The 17404-nt window shown below is 42.4% G+C and overlaps 2 protein-coding genes across 2 annotated transcripts in view; both read right to left on the bottom strand.

The window, feature by feature from the left end:
- Positions 1-17404, bottom strand: part of LOC109422608 (3'-5' ssDNA/RNA exonuclease TatD) — a 64989-nt gene that overhangs the window by 34090 nt on the left and 13495 nt on the right. The window lies entirely within an intron of this gene.
- The window catches only part of LOC115260576 (uncharacterized), a 41420-nt gene that overhangs the window by 16832 nt on the left and 7184 nt on the right, over positions 1-17404 (bottom strand). The window contains exon 2 of the mRNA XM_062860521.1: positions 1-17404. This exon is cut by the window's left edge and continues 16832 nt beyond it. Coding sequence (XP_062716505.1) covers positions 14221-16416 — 2196 coding nt within the window. The 5' untranslated portion in view covers positions 16417-17404 and the 3' untranslated portion in view covers positions 1-14220.

Genomic DNA, 17404 nt, shown 5'->3' with positions numbered 1-17404 from the left:
CGTTATTTAACACAAAAGAAACAATTACATCTCTCAAGAAACAATGCTAGCTGAATAACAGTTTCTTAAGCCAAAGTTCACTTAAAAGTGGTTTGTAGAGCAAAAATGTTTGTTGGGCTGAGAGGTCGCGAAAACATAAATTTTTAGATGATAAAAAAAGAAATACGCTTTAGAAGACATTATAAATTATTTTCAGATATGCTAAACAATCCTAGCCATTAGCTATAAAGTACAAAAATGTTCCCTAACCAAAGGGTTAAAATTAATAACTGGGTAACTCTCGCTGAGACCGTCCCACTATTTACACCATGTCTTCAAAAATGTTTAAGGTGGCGATTTTCTGAAAGTCCTCCCCAAAAAAGTAAGGAAAATGCATTTGGTTAATCAAATTGGTGGACCCCCCGTTAGTTAGAGCCACAAGCATTTTGGCGGACCCCTCGATTTTTGTCAATTGTTGGTTCATTTAAACCGTTATAACTCGAAAGTTTCGCCAGAAACCACCTAAAAACTATAGGTTGTTAAAAGAGAGAAGATAGGGCTACTATTTACAGTTATAAAAAGTTGGGTCGGCCATATTGATTTTGGCCGCCATCTTGGATTTTTATACCCAAACTGTTTTTTCACCATGTTGGCAACCACCGATTTTCAAAATTTTTGCGTCAATCGAAAGCGGGAACATACAGGGGATGGCCAAAATGTTTGGGATAGGCAACTTTTTTTTCTCTCACAAAAAAATTCAACAAGCTATAACTTTTCATAGAGCGCATCAAAAAATCTCAAATTTTCACTGCTTGTCAACCTATTATGTGTGCATCATTGGTACAAATTTGGGCTCGATTGATTAATATTTCGCAAAGTTAGAACCGTTCGCGTAAAACACTATTTTTCAGACAACCCATTTTTGAGGTGTCGTATCTCGGAAACCAGTGAACCAAATTGAATGAAATTTTGAACGTACACTAACAATATGTAAATGCTTTACAAACTATTAAAACATAGGTACTTTTTAAACGTTGAAAAAAGTTATTATGGATTGACACTTTTTGGATTTTTCTCGAAAAAATGTGATTTTTTTACATCAATGTCAATAAATTTTAGTGTTGATATCCAAAGATTTTCCACTTCTGTTCTCAAGTTATCTCTAATCAGATATATTGGAGCCTATTTAGATTGAAGGAAGAACACATTTAATAATTTTTGTATGGTATTGTAAATTTGACTTATTTTCCTTTATATGGGTAAAAATTTCAATCCGGTATAACTTAATTCGCCGTGAGAAAATATTACATTTTATAACGTCGTATTGAGTATCAATATATTGTTAATAAACGTTAAAAAAATTATTCAATTCGGTTCACTGGTTTCCAAGATATGACAGTTCAAAAATTAGTTGTCTAAATAATAGTGTTTTACCCGAACGGTTCTAACTTCGCGAAGAATTAATCAATCGATCTCAAATTTGTACCAATGATGCACATATAATAGGTCGACAAACAGTCAAAATTTGAGATTTTTTGATGCACTCTATGAAAAGTTACAGCATGTTGATTTTTTTTTGTGAGAGAAAAAAAGTTGCCTATCCCAAACATTTTGGCCATCCCCTGTATTTATACAACATATCAAAAATTTAGAGATGTATCTTTTTCCTATCAAAAGTTATCTGCACTTTTGTGAATCATGCCACTTTTGCGCACTGGGCCAGGTGCCGATTGTTTACATAAATGCAGCGTTATTTCACAGTGTTTACGGACATTTATTCTATATCTGAATCCACTAATGAAAAGTTGAAAGTTTCAGCTTTTCAAAACACCAAAAAAGTTTAAAAAGCAATGCCCGCATCGTTGAGAAACAGTTAAAAATGAGAACGATCTTCCGATTTGCCCTAATTTTGCTGCAGGTGCGTTTGTGTATACAAGCAGGCGCCAACTTTGATGCTGTTGTGTGTCATTGCCGGTGCGCATGGAAATGTATGGAGAAAACGTGTCATGATTTACAAAAGTGCAGATAACTTTTGATAGGAAAAAGATACATCTCTAAATTTTCGATATGTTGTGTAAAAATGTCCCAGCTTTCGATTGACGCAAGAAATTTGAAAATCGGTGGTTGCCAACATGGTGAAAAAAATGTTTTGGTACATAAATTCAAGATGGCGGCCGAAATCAATATGGCCGACCAAACTTTTTATAACTGCAAAGAGTACCTCTATCTTTTCTCTTTCCAATAACCTATAGTTTTAAAGTGGTTTCTGGCGAAACTTTCGAGTTATAACGGTTTAAATGAGCTAACAATTGACCAAAATCGAGGGGTTCACCAAAATGCTTGTGGCTCTAACTAACGGGGGGTCCACCAATTTGATTAACCAAATGCATTTTCCTTACTTTTTTGGGGAGGACTTTCAGAAAATCGCCACCTTAAACATTTTTGAAGACATGGTGTAAATAGTGGGACGGTCTCAGCGAGAGTTACCCAACTGTTATGTCAACATAAAAATAAAATATGATCCTATATTTTCCAAAGAACGACAAACCCATTAAATATAACGTCCACGTGGTTTCCTATGAAATGGCTGGATTTCAAAAAAATATGAACTTTTGCACAAGTTCACTTATTTGGCGTTTGGGCGGTGCCATGTTTACACAGAATGTACTTGTTTTCATGGCCACCTAGATAACACGGCTCCGCACAAAAGTCAATCGATTGAACACGTGGCATTAATCCACATTCTTCTTCTTTTTTTACCATGGAACAATGAACCACTACACAATGGTCCAGTGCCGTATCTATAGCTTAACTAAAAGCTTTACATCTAAACTCTAAGATTTAGCTATGTTGTCAATATTATGTAAAATTAGAGAGTTTTTAATAATCCAATTTAAGAAAGTTATCCTTGGGTTTCTTCTAAAAATGGCTTTTTTTCTTTTTGGCACTTCTTATCTTATGATGGTTCAAGTTGATTTTCAATTTATTAGCATTGTTCAAAAATTCTAATTTTCATTTTTTAATGACGAAGAAACTAAAAAATGATTTTTTTTTTGTTTAAGGTGATTAAGTAAATTTTGAAAATATGGTATTTTCATATAAAAACGGCCATAATTACGAAAAAATAAAAGGATACGAGATTTTAGTCTTAAACACAAATGTATGATATTACAAGTAAAAAAAAACTATTCAGAGATTTGTGGACATTCATTGCTTTATATAAAAAATAACAAGTTGATAATTTGATCTTAAGAAAAACTTAGACCTCCAATATTAAAAAAGCATTAAAAATTTGAAGAAACTTCTACATTCTTGCATAAATTAAAAACTTATAATTTGGCCGTCGCGTATAGTGGTGAGCATGGTTGGTTACCTCTCACCTCAGTCGGTGAGACAAAAATTTCTTATCACGTCTTACTTTGGAAGGAAAGTCTAGCAGTTCGTCCCGGCCCATGTGTCAATGGGTATGATATGTAGGGTATTATGTTTAGAATATCTCTTTTCCCGCACCTCCTCGCTTTGATATTTGGTCAAGCACTCTAGTATATATTTACGTTTTTTTAGATTAATCATCAAAAAAATTGAAAATTGAAGTCGAAAAAGCTAGCCAGGATCATGTTGGCCACACTAGGGTTATTACCCAGTCAACCAGTCATCGTATAAGATGTTGTATAAGATGTTAAAATGGAGGCGATATGCGTACATTTTACATGTGCCTAAATGGAGACATGCACGCATATGGCCTCCACTTTATCACCTTATACGATGACTGGTTGTCTGGGTAACAACTATTATATTATAGCATTTGGAAGTATTCATTAAATACATTGTATACAAAAACTGAAAACCAAGCCGTATTCCTGTACGTTATAAATAGAAATAAACACATTTCGTGGCTATAGTGAGAGGATAAACATGAATTAACTTGGAACTTTGTACCATTAAACTATCTTTTATCATGTGCGAACTTTTTCCCCAAGTATGGGGCAAATGTTCGCATTGAAGTACTTGCATTAAAAGTTTTATTACTAGAGCTACAGAAAGACCTCGATAAAATCTTGTGCTATTTTTTGAAGGTTACATGATAGGGAATCGTTAAGCAATGAAAAACGAAATTATTGTCTTTCCGCTTAATAGTTATTTTGTGGAGACTGTTAGGTGCGAACTTTTGCCCCGCACTACTTTATAGGCAATTGTAAGCAAATTACCTCATACAAATGCGAAAGTACAAGTAATTGTCTCCTTTAGAAAGTCAAAATGATTGACCTATTGGAGACTGTGAGAATAGAATTGTGGAATCAAAAGTGAAAGAAGTTATTGCGGAAAAAAAACTTTCAAGAGACCGCCGGTAATAAAAACGTAACGTATCTTGAAAACTAACGGAGTTACGAATTTGGCGTCTTCGACAATGTTATTCAGAACAGCATTTTCTACAACTCTTGTGAAGACATCAACCTTGTATCTTGAAAAATTCAAAAAGTAAATTTTCTATCTCACTTTTAGGGGGATTGATCATTTTTACCAACAGGTTAAAAGAAGCACGTTATTGTAGTGGAAAACTTCCTCGAAGACACCATGATGCTAAACGACATGGTTAAATCAACAATTGTGCCATATAGTAGTTGGATTCTTTGCGTGCAATATAAGAAATCTTTAAAACATCATTTCGTAAAAACACCGTTTCTCGAGAATGGCTTGATGGATCTTCGTGAAATTTTGTTGGTAGTTGCACAACCCCTAAAGCTCCGTGGTCAACCTTTTCCTTTTTTGATATCGTGCATTTAGCTGAAATGGCGATCGAAAAACATCGAAATTTTTCGATTTTTCAAAATTTCAAATCCATGCCCCTCCCCTCTCCCAGGAGGGGGAGGGTCAAAACTTCGGATTTATGAGTTTCTAGTCGGGAGCAATCAGAAAAGGTGAAATTTAGAGCTGGGCAAAAAAATTGTCGGACCGTGTTACTTAACATAAGCAACCGCCCAACCTTCATAATATCTGCTAGAGAGGAAGTGTTAGACATAACGCTTTGCTCTAGCAGAATTAGTCACGAGCTGACCAATTGGCATGTGTCAGATGAAGAATCTTTATCTGACCATCGCTACATCTTGTTTGAATATGTGAATGTTACTTCGCAAACTTTGCGTTTCAGGAACCTCCGGTCAACCAACTGGGATCTCTTTACCGATTTGATTGCAGCCAAATTTCATGGAAACTCACCATCCATTGACACTCCAAGTAATTTAGATGATACCGTTGATACTACAACGGCCTTCATCTTGGAAGCTTTCGAAGAAGCATACCCTCTGTGGTCTGTAAAGAACCCCTTGGTGGAACTCTGATCTGGCGAAGCTCAGGAAACAATGTAGAAAGAGTTGGAACAGAGGTCGACTCGCAAGGCTTACCAGAAAGCTCTTCGGTCTGCTGAACGATCCGACTGGAAAAACCTGTACAAATGTTTCCAGTTTGAGTGAAGTCAGTCGGTTGAACAAAATCCTTGCAAAATATAAGGATTTTCAAGTGAACGTACTTCGTTTGCCAAATAGTGATTTCATTTCCTCTGATGAGGAAGTTTTGGAATGTTTATTCAGTACACACTTCCCCGGATGTGTGGATATTACATCTTCGGATGAACCTGATGTCTTTTATTGCAGTTCGGCTCGGAGTATCATAACTTTAGAATCGATTGAGTGGGCACTAAATAGCTTTGCTTCTTTTCAATCTCCTGGGGCAGATGGGATTTATCCTACTTTGCTTCAGAAGGGATTTTATTGTTTCAAACATGTTTAAAAAAAACTACTACCCAAGTGGGTCGTGCGTCATATGAAAAAGCAAAGAGTTTCAGACCTATCAGTCTGAGCTCTTTTCGTCTGCAAAGCTTAGAACACATTGTCAATAATCACATCCGTGATGTTCATCTGGCCAACGTGCCTCTAAATGTGAACCATCATACCTACCAATTAGATAAGTCCACTGTTACTCTTTTACACAAGGTTGTTTACGATATCGAGATGGCATTCTCTTGAAAGCAATCTTGTTTGAGTGTTTTCTTAGATATCGAGGGTGTCTTTGACAACGTGTTTTTGATGCCATATATTGGAAGCCGCACGGAATCATGGTATATCTCCAAAGATTTCCAATTGCATTCACCAAATGCTCAAAATCTGACATCTCTTCTCGAGATGCCGTCAAGCAGCGATTAGGAAATTGAGTGTTTGTGGATGCCCCCAAGGGGGAGTCATCACGTCGCTTTGGTGGAATCTCTTAGTAGATACACTGTTGAGGCAACTCAATGGCGCTGTCCATAAACTACGTAGACTTTTTTTGGGCCATCTCAGATTCCAGTCAAATGTTATCGTTTATCTGTCAAACTCTAACGAACTTCGGTAAATGTTACTACCTCTACCGATTTTTTCCTGTAACACAAACTTAACGGTTGCAATTTCGGTAAAACATTACCGAAGTCGGTGATATTTTCTAACTGTGTATCGTCTACGAATACTCAGTCTACTAGAGGAAACTCCTGTGAACCGCAGGTCAACACACACCTCGTTGTTTCCACTTTTGGTGAATTGAGACAAAGTTGTCTTCGCTCCAAGTGATCTTTTAATTACTTGTAATTTTCTATATAGGGCGTTTTCCACGAAATTCCCTTCCCGGGAAGAGTGGACATCAGGTTATCTCGAGAGAAGTATTTCAGCCGGCATATTATGATACACTGATGGCTCCCTTCCCGCAGGTCGAGCTGATGTTGGTGTCTACTCTCGTGAGCTAAGGATACATCAGTCTACTTGGTAGACACTGCACCGGTTTTCAGGCCGAAATCTTTGCTCTTAAGTGCGAAGTGCAATCGGCCGCTCAGAAGTATGTAATGGGCAAAGTAAATATACTTCTGTTCAGATAGCCAGGCTACTATTAAAGCATTTGCGTCGGTTAACTCTAGGTCGAAGTTAGTTATCGCTTGTCGAACTCAAATCGAAGAGCTGAACTCAGCAAACGCTGTTCACCTTGTATGGGTACCTGGCCATTCTTCCATCGCTGGAAATGCATTGGCTGATGAGATAGGCATCAGGTATCAGTAGGTCGGCTCTAGAGGCACGTTCTCCTCCATTCGGGAAATTTGTGCCATCGCCATGAACACGAGCCTATTCATCATTTACCTGACGAAGAAGGGAAGGAAAAAGGATAGGACATGGGAAAGGACAGGTAAGGGAATCGTCATACTCGCAAAAGCGTGCCACAATGGGTTCACATAGCGTCCTGAAAAGGACACTGTAATAACGCATAAGCGTACCACAATGGGTTTAAACAGCGCCCTGAGAAGGGCACTGTGATAACGCATAAAGCGTAAAGAGAGCCTATAGCTCTTTACCACAGCGGGTCAAGAACAACAGAACGTCCTGAAGATTCAGGTTTCTGAAGTCAGTTTCACTTAATAAGTGTTTCCCGAGTACTTGGAAACGCAATTGCGCAAAACCTGGACAGTTACATATTAAATAATACGAAGTTCCATAATCGGATTCACAGCTATCACAGGCAAATGAATCAGCTTGCGGAATATTCGCCATGTGATAACTGAGTCGGCAGTGGGCAGTCAATGGTTAGACCAGCATGCTGCAATTCTGCTTTGACAGATTTGTTAGATACTTTGCCACTCCTAGAGATGGCTCAGTACAATACAATTTTGTTTGACGGCATGACTCCAAACTATTCCAGTATTGTTTGTGCTGAGTGGCAGCCCAGGTGTCAATCTGAAGCTTCACCCAACACTTGGATACCGGAAAAGCGTGCTCAGGGCCAATGAAGTCATGTGATGCTCCAGTGCGAGCTAACTCATCAGCCAATTCATTTCCAGCGATGGAAGAATGGCCACCCATACAAGGTGAACAGCGTTTGCTGAATTCAGCTCCTCGATTTGAGTTCGACAAGCGATAACTATCTTCGACCTGGAGTTGGCCGACGCAAGTGCTTTAATAGCAGCCTGGCTATCCGAACAGAAGTATATTACTTTGCCCATTACGTGCTGCTGAAGTGCTGATTGCACTCCGCACATAAGAGCAAAGATTTCGGCCTGAAAAACGGTGCAGTGTCTGCCAAGTGAATAAGACTGATACAGCCTTAGCTCACGAGAATAAACACCAGCACCTGCTCGACCTTCGAGAAGGGAGCCATCAGTGTAACATACGATGCCGTCTGAAATTCTTCTCTCCAGATAACCAGATGTCCACTCTTCCCGGGAAGGGAATTTCGTGGAAAATGTCCTATATGGAAAATTACAAGCAATTGTAAGATCACTTGGAGCAAGGACAACTTTGTCTCAATTCACCAAAAGTGGAAACAACAAGGTGTGTTGTGACCAAATTCCTTTTGCTTACAGGAATCCGTCAAAGGAAACATGAAACGCTATGATTTTACGGGGAATGCTTTTGATGCTAAGAGGAGCCAACTAAACAGGAAGATGTCTATCGAGTGGCATCACACCTCTTAATTCAAACTTTTCAAGCCGGCTAGCCACTTTCTTGGTTGTTGGAGGTGTGCTAGCAGCCGATGGACTCAAAAGGCAAAATATCGTGACTCAAAAATAAACTAGTGTGAAAAGGCTAATCTTTGCTGCTTATAAAAATATAATGACTCATACTGGCCAACTTTGCTTAAAGCTAAGGTGATACATACATTAACTTTCTCTCACATGTTCTTCTTCGGTGGGGGCCCCGTTGGTCTCGTTGTTGAACTGCAGCTGATGTCTGTTGCGCGACACAATGCACCAGGTCGCAACACTCGATGCAATTCGACCTGTCGTGTCGCCTTCGAACTGCGGCGCAACACCGCCTGTGTCACGTAGCACTTGTTGCAGGCTCTGGATGTCGCACTGTGCTGCCTCGTCTGTCGCACTTAGATGCACTTTATCGCTCGTGTCACACCGATGCGAAGTAGATTGTCGCACGTTGGTTGCCTCGATCGTCGCACTATTGTACGGTGGAGTGCCACTGCGATTCGGGGATAATCCGCTACGAATCGTGCCCAGGCTTCAGATGATGTCCTTCTTGGAGACGTTTCTCGCAACCAGACGATCGGTCGAGACGGAATTCCAGGAACCCACCAGTCGAGTGAAGGACGCTCTTGTAGCTCTTTGACGCTTGAATGGCGAGCTCTTGAGGCGAAGCTTCTGTGATACCGGACCGGTTGGAGCGTTTGGGGCTAGAAATAAAAGGCCCTCTAATGAGGTTGGGCTTGGTTAGTTCCCTCTTCCTGGATATTATGGACAGTCATTTCACCTTTCGAAGGCCTTCTGGTTCGAATGGTCGAATCGTTCGTTCAATCCCGAACTTACGTGCTGCCTACGGTGTTGTATGGGTAGCTGGGGACAATGTGCACTTGAGTACAGGTTCATATAAGCTCATTTAGCAGTTGCGCGGAGTTACCTGTCGTGTGAGTGTGATCCCAAACAGGGAATGTCTGTCGCACAGATTCCTCTGGCACTTACAGAGTCGTCCACCGTGCATGCAAGAACTGTAATTAATTGATTAGTGCACGAAAGAGCCCAATATCGGTAGTAATTACCTGGTTGGAAGGGGCTAACGGGACTTGCTAGTGGTTGGCTACACGTTTTTGCCACGTGTGCGTATTTAGCCTTGTACCTGTTGTGAGGAGATACATTAAAGCCTGTTCTATGGCTCCAAACATAACATTTACCCACTTAGTTGCAATTTCGTACGTTTTCACTTTAAAGCTTCCTTTTAGGCACAATTTTGCACAATCTTCGTTGTATGCACTAAGGTAAGGTTCTTCGGGGCTTCACTTGGTGAACCACACTCGAGCATTGTTTGATCTACAATGGTCCATTGTACTCATGTGCACCAGCTTCTGGACATCGGTTCGACACTGTGTTAGCGATATCGAGGAATATCTTTCCGTGGTGTGTGAGAAGAAATTAACGGCGTAGAATGATGAAGTTGGCTGCAATTTATTATAACTGCACTCAAAGAAATGTTGTTCCATTTTGTCGGCATAATTCCAAATTGTAACACAACATCATACAAACGGTCACGAAATTTTTGCGAATGCTGCATTCGCAAAAATTTCGTCTATCTGCTGACGATCAGGTCTTGGAGAGGCTAATTGTTTCTATTTATATCTATCAACCTCGAACAGATCTCCTAATGTGGACATCGAGTGTTGTGTTCGGTTTCTTAGTTATCTACGGTACCTCACTACATATCTTATTAGCTAACGGTATAATGGTTCTTGGTTACACGTTTTGTGCCAGATCAATTCAAGAAAATACTTCACCGCTGCTGCTGCGCTGCGGAATATCTCTAAATCTACCCCTTATACTATTCTTAATCTAGGGCCAATTGCGTCGTCAACACCTGAGTTACGGTTTAGTTGTTGGGCGCCAGAAATTTTGCCGAGAAATAGTCCAATTTCCATTATCTAATTTTACCAAGCAGCATATAATATTTTGAGTCATTGAAAGTTTGAGTAAATACTTAGCGTTATTTTTGGCGTTCTAGAAGTTCCAGACTTAAGTGAGTGATCTTGACAGTAGTGATTGTTTAGTCGTTGACTTTGGGAAGACTGATCTCTCACGGATTGCAAGGTTGAACTGTTCTGTCTTCTCCGTAGGTGCTCCTGTCCCATTCTTCGCTGCGAGGAATCCAATGACTTGCTGGCGATATAGTAGACACCTGATGGGTGAAAGAAGCGAGAGATCCGCGAGACTTCTTGCTGCGACGAGGTTTCCCGGTAAATGTTTTTGGGCCTTCGAGTCAGCAGCAAGTGTGTTTTGTGGGCATGATGCTCATAGTCGGACAGTTGATCTGCGTACATAGCTGGGACTTGTTGGATTCTGTAGATTTGTAACTCGCCAGACCAAGTTCTTTGAGGTGAAGGCAAGTGCTTGGCAAGGTCCTGTAGATTGCCTCCGAAATGGTCTGATAGCGGTGTTCTCTTTGGCAATTGCTGCGCATTGTTGACAGGTGGAGTGCTGTGGACATAGCTGAACATTTGAGAAGTTGGTTGTTGTTAATCTGGAGTGGTTGCTGACGACGAGGTTTCTGTATTGTTGTTGGGCCTACAAGTCAATCAGCAACACTAGTTCGATGGCGTTGCCGCTCCTGGTCAGACTAATGAGTCGTATACATAGCTTGTGAAATGGTGCTCAATCCGATTTGATGTCCTTCGAGTGATAAACCCCGGTTTTCGAGGTTTTGATGTCCTCCAACAGGTAATTGTTGCAACCTTGTACCTGTCGGACGATGCACGGAATGAATTTGACTCCAAGTTTCTTCGTCCGATGATCCGCTGCAATTGAAAGTTCAAAAGAACGCCGCCATACGATGTCGTCCACTGCGAATGTTCTGGATCGAGCTCTCAGATCGTATCGTTTTTTGCTGCTATCGTGTGCTGCTCTGATCTTCGCCAAAACAAAATGTTGAATATTCTGAGCAGTTTTTATTCGTACGTTTTGCGCTGTTGCCGGGTCGCTCTCCGAGTTCAGTTTGGCTGCTGGATATTGGTCCGTATATAGGATGTGATCCCTTCCAAAGTTACAGAAGTAGGGAGTGCATCCGAGGGTTTCGTGCTTTGCCGTGTTGATTGCACAAACTACTTGCTGAATGTGGTCGTCCCAGTCTCTATGATCCTCATCGAGCAGGCATCGAATGCACGTTATTAGAGTACGGTTTGTTCTTTCGGCAGCATTACACATTGGGGTATAGAACGCTGTCCTCATGTGGATTACGTTGTAACGCTTGAGTAAGGATTGAAAAACTTGCGAAAGAAACTGTGTTCCCGAGTCCGACACAATTATCCGGGGCGTTGAAAATCTTAGGAACACGTATTTTTCCAGGAACAACGTCATTTTTAACGCGTTTGCTGTACGAAATGGTTCGCAGATTACGAATTTAGTAACCCAATCCACTATTACCAAGAGGACGGTGTTTCCTTTTTTGGACTTGGTGACTGGTCCTATCCAGTCAATCGATATCAACTCCCATGGTAGTTGAGCTGGTTTCGGATGTCCTAAGGTCGGAGTAAGGGTCGTGTTCGGTGCCTTGCACGCTTTACAGACTTCACAAGCATTTACGTATTGTCGTACATCCGTGGGTAATTGGGGCCAATAGTGGTCACGTTGTATACGGTTGAGTGTGCGCTCAAATCCCAGATGAGCTGCTGTTGGAATGTCGTGGAATCTGTGTATGAGTTCTCGACGTAGATGCGTTGGAACTACCCTTTTCCAGCGATGACTTTTGCCTCCAACTTCATTCTTTACAACGCAATGTTTATAGAGCTGCCCTCCGATTATTCTGAAATCAGGGAATTTGTCGCTGTCTGCTTGAATTTCACTGAATAGCTTGTCGAACCACGGATCGGACGCTACTGATCCGGAGACTGCATTCGCGATTTCTATTCGGCTAAGGCAATCTGGAACTATGTTAATGCTTCCTTTACGATATTTGATGTCGAAAGAGTACGCATTCAATCGAAGTATCCATCTAGCCAAAAGCGACGTAGGGTTCTTCATCGTCCTTAGATAGGTGAGACTTGAATGGTCGCAGTAGACTGTAAAATGTGTCCCCTCTAGATATCCACGAAATTTTTCGATTGATCGTATTACTGCAAGACATTCGCGTTGTGTAACCGAATACTTCCTTTCGGACGATGAAAGTTTCTGTGAAAAGTAGCAGATGACTTTTTCGTGTCCTTGAATTTCTTGCGTGAGAATTCCACCAATGGCGATATCGGACGCATCACAAGCGACCGCGAAAGGCTTCGAATAATCCGGTGTTGCGAGTATTGGAGCGGAGACTAGGTGGCTTTTGAGGGTTTGAAATGCTTTTTCACAATCTTCAGTCCACTCAAATTTGTGCTTTGCTTTGGTCAGTTCCGTAAGGGGAGCTGCTGTCTTCGAAAAATTATTTATAAACCTTCTATACCAACCGCACATGCCAATGAAGCGCTGAACTTCTTTCTTAGTAGAAGGCGTCGGGAACTTGTTGATGGCCTCTACTTTGTCCTCATCCACATGCCAACCCGCTTCGTCGAGTACATATCCGAGAAATTTCAAGCTCTTACGGCAGAATACAGATTTTTCTGTGTTTATAGTTAGTCCTGCTGCTTTTAATCTGCGTGATATTTCTTGGAGCAACTCTAAATGCTCTTCAAATGAGTCAGTCGCTAGTACCAGATCGTCTAAATAGACAAAGACCTTTGGCTCAAGATCTATAAATAGATGGTTCATGACCCGAGAGAGTGCCTGACTAGCCGTTGAGAGGCCAAAGGGTACCACTGTGAACTGGTAGTGACCACGCTGAGGGATGGTGAAGGCGGTTTTCTGCTTCGAGTCCTCTTCTAGCGGAATTTGCCAGAATGCGGATTCCAAATCAATGGACGACAGGTATTTGGAACCACTAAGATTGTTGACTATCGATGCTATTTGAGGGATGGGATAAGCTTCCTGGACAAGAACGGAGTTCAATTTCCGGGCATCCAGACAGAGACGCATAGAACCGTCCTTTTTCTTAACTGCAACCGTAGCGTTGTTCCATGGACAGCAAACCGCTTCTTCTATTACCCCTAGCCTTAACATTCTGTCCACTTCTTTATTCAGATCCTCCAGAACAAATTTTGACATTGGGTAATGCTTTTGTTTGAAAGGGGGTGCGTTTCCGGTGTCTAACTTGTGGCAATAAATGTTGGTCCTGCCTAATCGACCCTGACTTTCTGATGTTGGAAATGATTGAATGACTCCTTGAAGTTCTCGTTGCTGTTCTAATGTCAATGTTCTGATAATCGAGGCTTCCGATTTCCAGTTTGCTGTAATGCCACAAACGGTTGGCTTTATTCCGAACTTCGTCCAGAAATCCATTCCAAGGATCAGGATAGGCGGCATCGTTTCAATGAACAGCATTGGTAATGTGAGGTTCTTGTTGTGGTACCAGATAGGAACGTGTGAGAAGAACGAAACTGTATGTGCCGAGTTGTCTGCGGTTTTTACTTCCCCTTTGACCGCGAACTTGCGGAGTCCTAATTCGTCTGCTATTTTCACCAGTGATCCTCCGATGAGACTACATGTCGCCCCGCTGTCGAGTAGTCCTCTTAATTCTCGTCCAAGAATAGATATGGTCGCGTATGGTCGATTGTCTTTGTTATTGGCGTCGATTATTATTGAATCCGCCTTGTAGAAAGCTGGAATGCTGTTAAGAAAGGGAACGGCAGAATTTCCAGGAGATCCCACACCCTTTACTGCGGGTTCTCCCAGTTTCGGTTTCCCGGAACCTGAGGGGCGTTTTGTGTCTCTAGCTGCCTCAAGCGTAGAATGCAGGCATCACAGTTGCGTGTGGTACAACCCTTTCTCCCACAGCTGTAACAGAAGAAATAACGTTTCGGGTTTGGACATCTCATGTAGGTGTGTCCAGGATTCTCACATTGCCAGCAAACGACTGCCGTTGCCAAGTCTCTGTTGCCGCTTTCTCGTAAAGGAACTTCTAAAGCGTTGTCCGCTGGCCTTGCTCTCCAGTTGTTTTGTGTTCGAATTGCGTTCACTTCGTCTACCACATTCAATGACATCTCATTTCGAAGAGCTATGTCCTGTTGAAATGCCTCTCGCTCTCTGATGTTCTCTAAATTCAGCTCCTGCTCGTTTTCCTGGTATAGTTCCATCATGTTGATTTGTTGTGCTGTCCCGAACTGCTGCCTATTCATCGGGAAGCGATTTGTGTTGTCTATTCGATTAGTTGTTGGTCGTTGGAATGCTGAGGATTCTTGTCGCGGTCCTGAAGTTCGTGCCGTTGTAGAGGCTCGTCCCCGTATTGTGTATGACCGAGAAACCTCAAAGTCCTTGCAGACTGACACTAGATCCCGAACATTACCAGAGCGAGACGCAGCCGCGATTGGAGAAAAGTCTGAGTTAAGATGGGATTTCAAAATAAACAGTTTCTCAGATTCGGTTATCGGAGGATTTATGATCTCAAACGCCGCTACCAGATCTCTATAAAAGCTCGTGAAGGGTTCGTTTGGACCTTGGAAGCGTAAGTACAGATCCTGTTTTACAATCTCTGAGTAGTTGGGAGGCAGAAACTCTTGTTTGATTTCAGCCTTAAAGATTTCCCATGTCGTAAGGTCGAGGTATGACCGTGTGTACCATTGAAGAGCACGGCCCTTCAGCAAATGCTTGATCGAACGAAGCAAGGCTTGATCATCCATGCCCTCTGTCACCGCGTAAGTATTCACTTGATTTAGGAACTCTCCTAACTTCACGATGTTGTTCTCGCCGGCGTATTCAAAGGGCCATTTGTGCACTGGTTGTGAGAATCGATTAGAATTTACCAGTTGATTGGATGATCTGGGTGTGTTGGGTCTGGACGGAACTCCTACCGGTGGAGTAAGGCCACTTCGTTGTGGTTCCTGGGCTATTCCAGATTCTCTCTGGTTTTGAGGACCCCAGTATCCCGAAATGGATCCATAGGTATAGTTTGGCGCATAGTTCGCCTGCTGTTGCACTGCTGCCACGCTTTGTTGGTGCTGTTGGTGTTGTAACTGCCATTCCAGTTGCTGCCGCCTCTGCTGCTCCTGCCGCAGCTGTTGTTCCAGTTGTTGTTGCTGCAACTGCATTTGATTCAGCAACAAATGTAGGCGCTGCTCTGGTTGAAAACCTCGCTGTTGTGATTGTTCTGTTTGCTGCTGTTGATGCTGTCCTGAGAGTGTTGGATGCTGAAGCGGATTGAGAACCTCTTGCGAATATTGCTGAGTCAAACCGTGTTGCTGCTGTGATTCTGTTGGATTCGGGTTCTGTTGTCGCATGTGAGATTGTTGTTGTTGCTGCAGCGTCGAAAACACGTTGTCCTGATCTGGTGATCGCTGAGGAATCTGCCCATCCTGTATCGTTCGTTGAAGCTCTTGTTGTAACACCTTTTGCTGCTTATCTGCCTCGTCGATGCTCGATTGCAGCTGTGCGATCTTTAGCCGCTTCAGTGTTTCCGGGTCGCTTGGAAGATCTTCCGGGTCCTTTGTGTCGCTCTGGTGTTCTATGTTTTTGTCGCTCAGGAACTCGTCAATTTGGTGCAGAGCGTTGCAAATCTTTGTCAACGATTGTTTGGCTTCGTCCATAATCGTGGCTTCTGTTATAAGCGAGAGCCTGAATTTGTAGTGCAGCAGTCTCGATCGCAAGGAAGTCACCTGCGCTTCATTTTGCTGCTTGAAAGCTGCATTGAGAGCGTGGAAAATCGGCGAAATTGTTGTTTGGCAGTGGTAAATGCTGTCCATGTCCGAAACCACATGCGATGAGTACCTTGGTACCGGTGATCCATCCTGCTCACTGTCCAGCAGCTGTTGCAGTCGCGAAATCTTCCATTCCAAATTCTTTCCTCGAATTCCCGTCGTGTTTCGTAACAGGAGCTCGAAATCTATCTCCTCCGGCGTCAGCTGGTTCAGATCCATTTCTGAATTTCACTTTCACTAATAACTGATGTTGCACTTCTTCACTCACTGATCACTCACTTGACAGAACCGTTACGCGAGTTATAACGAAACGCGAAGTGGGTTTTTTAGTCTGGGCGCCAATGTGACCAAATTCCTTTTGCTTACAGGAATCCGTCAAAGGAAACATGAAACGCTATGATTTTACGGGGAATGCTTTTGATGCTAAGAGGAGCCAACTAAACAGGAAGATGTCTATCGAGTGGCATCACACCTCTTAATTCAAACTTTTCAAGCCGGCTAGCCACTTTCTTGGTTGTTGGAGGTGTGCTAGCAGCCGATGGACTCAAAAGGCAAAATATCGTGACTCAAAAATAAACTAGTGTGAAAAGGCTAATCTTTGCTGCTTATAAAAATATAATGACTCATACTGGCCAACTTTGCTTAAAGCTAAGGTGATACATACATTAACTTTCTCTCACATGTTCTTCTTCGGTGGGGGCCCCGTTGGTCTCGTTGTTGAACTGCAGCTGATGTCTGTTGCGCGACACAATGCACCAGGTCGCAACACTCGATGCAATTCGACCTGTCGTGTCGCCTTCGAACTGCGGCGCAACACCGCCTGTGTCACGTAGCACTTGTTGCAGGCTCTGGATGTCGCACTGTGCTGCCTCGTCTGTCGCACTTAGATGCACTTTATCGCTCGTGTCACACCGATGCGAAGTAGATTGTCGCACGTTGGTTGCCTCGATCGTCGCACTATTGTACGGTGGAGTGCCACTGCGATTCGGGGATAATCCGCTACGAATCGTGCCCAGGCTTCAGATGATGTCCTTCTTGGAGACGTTTCTCGCAACCAGACGATCGGTCGAGACGGAATTCCAGGAACCCACCAGTCGAGTGAAGGACGCTCTTGTAGCTCTTTGACGCTTGAATGGCGAGCTCTTGAGGCGAAGCTTCTGTGATACCGGACCGGTTGGAGCGTTTGGGGCTAGAAATAAAAGGCCCT

The sequence above is a fragment of the Aedes albopictus genome, chromosome 3, assembly GCF_035046485.1.
Source record: "Aedes albopictus strain Foshan chromosome 3, AalbF5, whole genome shotgun sequence".
In the NCBI taxonomy this organism is placed as follows: Eukaryota; Metazoa; Arthropoda; class Insecta; order Diptera; family Culicidae; genus Aedes; species Aedes albopictus.
The sequence above is the reverse complement of the archived record's forward strand: the minus strand, read 5'-3'. Positions and strand labels throughout refer to the sequence as shown.